This window comes from Corvus brachyrhynchos, unplaced genomic scaffold (genome assembly GCF_000691975.1).
Source record: "Corvus brachyrhynchos isolate BGI_N302 unplaced genomic scaffold, ASM69197v1 scaffold1, whole genome shotgun sequence".
NCBI classification, from domain to species: Eukaryota; Metazoa; Chordata; class Aves; order Passeriformes; family Corvidae; genus Corvus; species Corvus brachyrhynchos.
In genome coordinates, this window is record NW_008237222.1 from 4,926,087 (window position 1) to 4,931,786 (window position 5,700).

The 5,700-nt window shown below is 46.0% G+C and overlaps 1 protein-coding gene across 1 annotated transcript in view; it reads left to right on the forward strand.

Moving 5' to 3' along the window:
- The window catches only part of CHGA (chromogranin A), a 13,806-nt gene that overhangs the window by 531 nt on the left and 7,575 nt on the right, over positions 1 to 5,700 (forward strand). The window contains exons 2-4 of the mRNA XM_008629719.2: positions 206 to 252; positions 3,903 to 3,996; positions 4,420 to 4,488. Coding sequence (XP_008627941.1) covers positions 206 to 252; positions 3,903 to 3,996; positions 4,420 to 4,488 — 210 coding nt within the window. The remainder of the gene's footprint in view (positions 1 to 205; positions 253 to 3,902; positions 3,997 to 4,419; positions 4,489 to 5,700) is intronic.

Genomic DNA, 5,700 nt, shown 5'->3' on the forward strand with positions numbered 1-5,700 from the left:
CTTCCCTTCCCTTCCCTTCCCTTCCCTTCCCTTCCCAAGACGGGAATGGTGCACACGTCCAGCTGCTGCACACAGGGACCAGTTCCATCAGAGAGAGATGCCCCTCTTCTCCACTCCCATTCTAGAAGAATAGTGTTTCTTTGCTTGTCTTCCAGATGAGATGAATAACATGTTCTCTTTTTTTCCCCCTCCCCTTACCTTACAGCCGTCTCCCTTCCTGTGACAAATGACATGAATAAAGGTGACACTAAGGTAAGGATGAGCCTGTAGTGGAATGGTCAAATGAAGAGAAAGGATGTGATATTTCACCTCCAACTAGGTGGTTGGTTTTGGGCCACTCCCACTGAACTACCGTGTAGAAAGTGCCAGGAATTTGCATGAGATCCCTAGAGTGGAATCCATCTCTGCTCCCTTCCTAACAGAATTTACCCTTTGTGCATCCACTTCTGGGCAGCCAAGGAAGTGTCTCAGGATGCAACACAGGGATCAGACAAGCTTGTTTAGAGAGGACATGGAGGCTGGGTATAACTCTCCCTAGTCCTCCTACTTTCAGCTTTTCAAAGCTCCCAACAGGAGGTGACTCAAGGGAGAGTGGGGGGAGATGTGATTCAGGAACTGTGTGTGTTTGGGGGTGTATACATGTGACTTTGTACGTGTGTGGTGTGCTACTTAAACATGCATGCTCCAGAAAAAATAGGCAACCGGTACTCTCAGCTTGCTAATCCATCCTCAGCTCCTGCTCAGCCTGTCTGGATGGCTACAAGCAGTGCAGGACTTGGCTGACCTCTCCAGCCCTCCTTTACAGGCTTCTGTGCACATATCTGTGTCACACCCTCCAACATTTATAGCTGCACTTCACAAACGTGCATTCCTATCGGCCTTTTGGCACCTAAATGCTTGGATAGGGGGGTTTGCCTGTGTTTATCTACATCAGACATAAAGGAAACTTCAGCCTTTTTCCTTTTTACTTCTTGAACCATTTCATGTTATGAAATCTTCTAGCCACGTTTTTCCACAGGCAGCAGCAGGGGAGGGCACACTGATGCCAGTCTCAGCTCCATTGCAGGTTACATCTAGGACGTGTGCCATGAGCAACGCCTCCCTACTTCCTGTGAGACATGCCTGGGCCTGGAGAGCAGTTGCTTTGTTAAGAGTTTTAGCCTGCTTAGCCCTTCCTGGGGCTGAGCCATGAGCTGTGAGACACTGGGTGTCTTCCTTGGGCTGTGTGCTGCTGAGGAAGAGGCACTTACCCTTTCAACTGTCCATGCCAAAGTGGGCATCTGGTGGGACAATCCATTAATCATACAATTTTCCTTGTGAGGTCTGTTCCCCAGTATATTCTATGTGTAAAGAATGTCACTTTTGTGGCGGTTGGTGCAACTCTATGGAAATGCTTCCACCAAGGAAGGACTTTCCCAAGACTTTCCCCCTTCCCCTGGGTATTATACTGACATGGGCTCTAGCTGAGAGCAAAATCAGCTTTCTTTTGAATTTGCTGCAATTGGAAGAAGCCATTAGGGCTTTCCTGCCTTCACCATCCTCTGAGAAACAACATTTCAGGGAAGGAAGTCCTGGTCTTATGGAACAGATCAGAGCAGGGATATCATCACATGAATGCAGCAGCAAGCACTGCAGCTCTTCCTACACACCCTGCTCTCTGCCACCAGCATTTGTGGGTGGCTCAGGGCTGTGTAATGGGTAGTCAGCACGTGCAGGCCTTTCCTGGACAGCTCATCAGACTTTCCTTACACCAAGGGCTTTCTATAGGCAGCTGAACAAGACCAAAGCATTTACAATGTCTCTGGTGTTTGCCCACCCTTGTGCTTGAAGGACACTATTTCCCACTTACAACCATACATTTTAGGAGGGCCTGAGCATAGCCGAGCTCAAATATGGAGAAGTCTGTCCTTGTAAGGGCAGAATTCTTTGGAGATTTCTGTGTAGGGGCATTGTGAGCTGCTCTTAAGGATCTAGTTACATGCTCATGGTTAGATGATAGCTATGGCAAAATTCCAGTCTGAGTTTCTGCACTGGGTTAATTACATTCATTTGGAAAGGATCTCCTCCATTTCCTGATGCAGGCTGTTATTTCATGACCTTGTGAAGTCTCACTCTGCAAGACCTCCTCTAATAAAAAGACAAGGAAAGTGTTGTGGGATGACTGCACTCTTCATTTCATTACCTTACAGAGTTCCTCCACAGAGGTGAATGTATTTCTGTGGCAACTGATGTGTTTCCTTGTGCTCAGACAAAGACTTTAGTTCAGCTTAGAAGTCTTGAAAAAGCTTGAATAGAATATTTCATTGAATCAGATTCTTACATCTCATGCTGAGAAAGTCTTTACTTCTGAAGCTGCATCAAATACTGCTGCAATAAGTGGGTCCAGAAGTTGGGAAACACAAGAGGGCAACATCAGAATCTGGTTTTTACTCTATTTAAAGATAGAGTGATTCAAAGTAATCTAAAATCAGTATTAATGGATTGCTTGTGATATAGGAGAACGATACCAGGGAAATTCCCCTGCTTTCTTTTTTTTTAGATCTTTTCTGTAACATTTTTAATCCATCAGACATTTCCCTCAAACTGTGTAAGGAATAGAGCAGTTCAGCACTTTATGGCTGTGATCTGCAAAAGCAGAATTCTCTCCTTAGACAGGGTGAAAATTTGCCCATTCCAGCTGTCCAGTGAATATAGCCAACTGCTTGAATGAACAGCATTGTGGATGACTGGGAACTGCTGACTTGTGTTTAATTTCTACTGCAGCCACAGTGCTCCGCTCTCCTGAGAATGGTACATTGTGAGGGAGGTCAGGGCTCTCAGGGCTGCCTGCTGAAATCATCAGGAGAAAGAAGTTATTGAGTGAATTTTTTCCCTCCAAGGCTTACTTGTATTCTTTTTTCAATTTAGCCTCTTTTTTTCCACAGGCAATTGCAAGCCCTGCATTCTTCCTAAGATTGCTTTGTAAATAGTCATCCTTTTGAGCTAAGCAGCCTGATTTCTACACTACTAATCAGCACCAGACTGTAGTAAATGTTTCTGTCCTGTGTGACCATTGGGTTCTACCATGACCTCACACAAGGGCTCCCAGCAGTGTGTCTTGGCATGGCAAGGATGCCTGCAATCTCAGTACAGATGATAACTTAGATAAAAAACACTCCTCGTTTTACACCAAAGAAAAGGGCTGCTGGAAAGGATGGGCCCAAAGTTCACCCTGTCTGAGAAGTGTCAGAACTTCTTTGCTTTCAGATGACCCACTATCATGTAGAGCTCTTGCAGTCTATAACAGATGGCTTGAACACTCAAAGCACAAGGTCAAACACTTCTCCAGATTGTCTTGTCCTTTTCTAGGGTTTGAGAGCAGTATTTCTCATCTGTGTTTGAAAGTAGTTTGCCTCACCTCACCCTCCATGCCTGGCTTCAACCTAACTATGGTGTCTTTCCCAGGGTTTGAAGAGCTTTTAAGATTTCAAGGTCATCTATTGAACAGCTGTGACCATTTGTGCTCTCTACAACCTCCCACTGAGTCCTTTTATGAGATGCAGGTTGAGATATATTGACTTGAAAGAGGATGATTTTGGATTTTCTATGTATATATCCAGATACCCTTTACTCTCCAGATGTGCCCAGACTCTGGGATGGTCTGAAGCCATGCAATCCTCAGCTGAATTGTGTGTCATGTGGAAGAAGCTCTTTCCATTGTCACGTGTAATTTGCTCACTTCTCAGTTGCAGGAGGTACCTTCTGTTCCTGCATTAGGGAAAACAGGAACTGAACATTCAGTTCTGTCTTGACCAGAAAAGCAAGAAGATCTGTGCCATCATCTGCTGTATTTTAGCCTGGGTAACAAGGAGGAACAAAAGACAAAACCCCAGTTCTTTAATTTGTATTTTTTCTTTTTCTAGGTGATGAAGTGCATTGTAGAGGTCATCTCTGATACTTTATCTAAGCCAAACCCCCTGCCGATCAGTGAGGAATGCCTAGAAACTCTCCGAGGAGGTACTGCCTCAGACTTAATGCTGGGTATCAGCAAAAGCAAGTTTGGTGAGTGGGGGCTGGTCCTGCCCTGACCAGCTGAGCCCTGGCCCCAAGACCCCTATCAAGGGGTCCTTGACATGCTCACCTCCCTCTTCCACTGGGCTGCAGGGCCACAGGAGCAGGGATGGTGCCACTGCTTGTCCCAGGCCATGCCTTGTGCTGGCACTGTGGCCACAGGGGTGCTGGGAGACATCAAACTGCCTGGTTTTCATAGGACCTTCCTGTCATCTTAGTCATATGGTTAAAAGATGTGAGAGCAAATCAGACCAAGGGAAAGAAAAGAGCAAATGAAGAAGGAGTGGCATTTGGGGTTCTTTTTCATTTCCTGGGGTTGTGGGGAGGTTTTCTTTGACTACTTTCTGTACTAAGTCTCCCCTATTGCAGATGAACGAATTATTTCTATCCTTCGCCACCAAAACTTATTGAAGGAACTTCAGGAAATTGCTGCTCAAGGTACAGTGCCAGTGTATGTTTTTGGGAATGTAACTATAGGGAAGATTGTTTTCTTCTGTTGTAGTCCCTTACAGAGTTTTATTGCTTGTTTGGTTTTGGGTTTGTTTTATTTTATATTTATTTAAGATCATATAAATATGCCCTAGGAAATGTAGATCCAAGATTTTCAGCAGAGATTGTGTGAGTGGGGACAGGAATTTTGTTTATAACAACTCCAATATGTTTCTGATGATTTCAATAGTTATCAATGTAATTTGGTGGTGATGTAGTCTGGACATTTTGAGGTGGGAGAACTCTAAAAGGAAGTACTGTAATTTAATTCAACAAATGATCACCAGCTCCCAAACTAGAATGAAAGGCAAGAAAACCTCCACTGTCTGTGCAGCTGGATTCTAGCACTAAACCCAGGTGTGGCAGCAGGGAAGTCCCACTGAGCAGTGAGTAAGACTTGCACCTAAAAGACCCCAGTGAAAATGTTCTTGAGCTAATGAGTATTTTTTGATGGCTTCCTTAATTCGAATGCAAGTTTTTTTGGTTTGGAGAGGTGTAGGCTGCTCACCACTGGTCAATGTGGGAGCAGCAGCAGCACTGTGGAGCTGTGCCAAGGGATGTTGAGGGGAAAAAGGGTTATTCTCAGGTGCCCTGTTGCCCAGAACTAACATGCAGATCCCAGGCAAGGCTACTTCAGAGCTAGTCCAGATCCCTCTGTCCAGGTGAGGCTGCAACAGGGCTCCCCCCAGGCTGCAGGGGGAGCACCTCCTGGCCTTCTCGTCTCCTTCTCCCTGGGGTAACCAGGGCAGCTGGGCACCACCAGAGAGACAATGACTAGGGCATCCCTGTGCTCTGCTCTTGTGTGGCAAGTCTGCCAGAGATGGCTGGAAGGCAGTGCCACCAGAATGCTTTCAGAGCAAGGAAGCCACAGAGGCAACAGGGAGAAGGGAGAAGAAAAATTCAGGAAGTCAGAATTGTGGAAGAGTCTCATGCAGCTCCCAAAGCCATATTTTAGTCACTACCCATATGGTGGAGGGGCCAGCTCGTCAGTGACCTCAGATGGACTCCACGGATGCTCTGGTGATTCAGGAGAAAGAAGCCTTGGGCTCTTCAGTATGCTGGGATGTAGCTGCCCAGGCACACCAGGGATTTGAGGAGGAGCACTCAGGTATCAGACAGGCTGTGGCACTCAGCATGGAGTCCATGAGAAGGGGCTTGTTT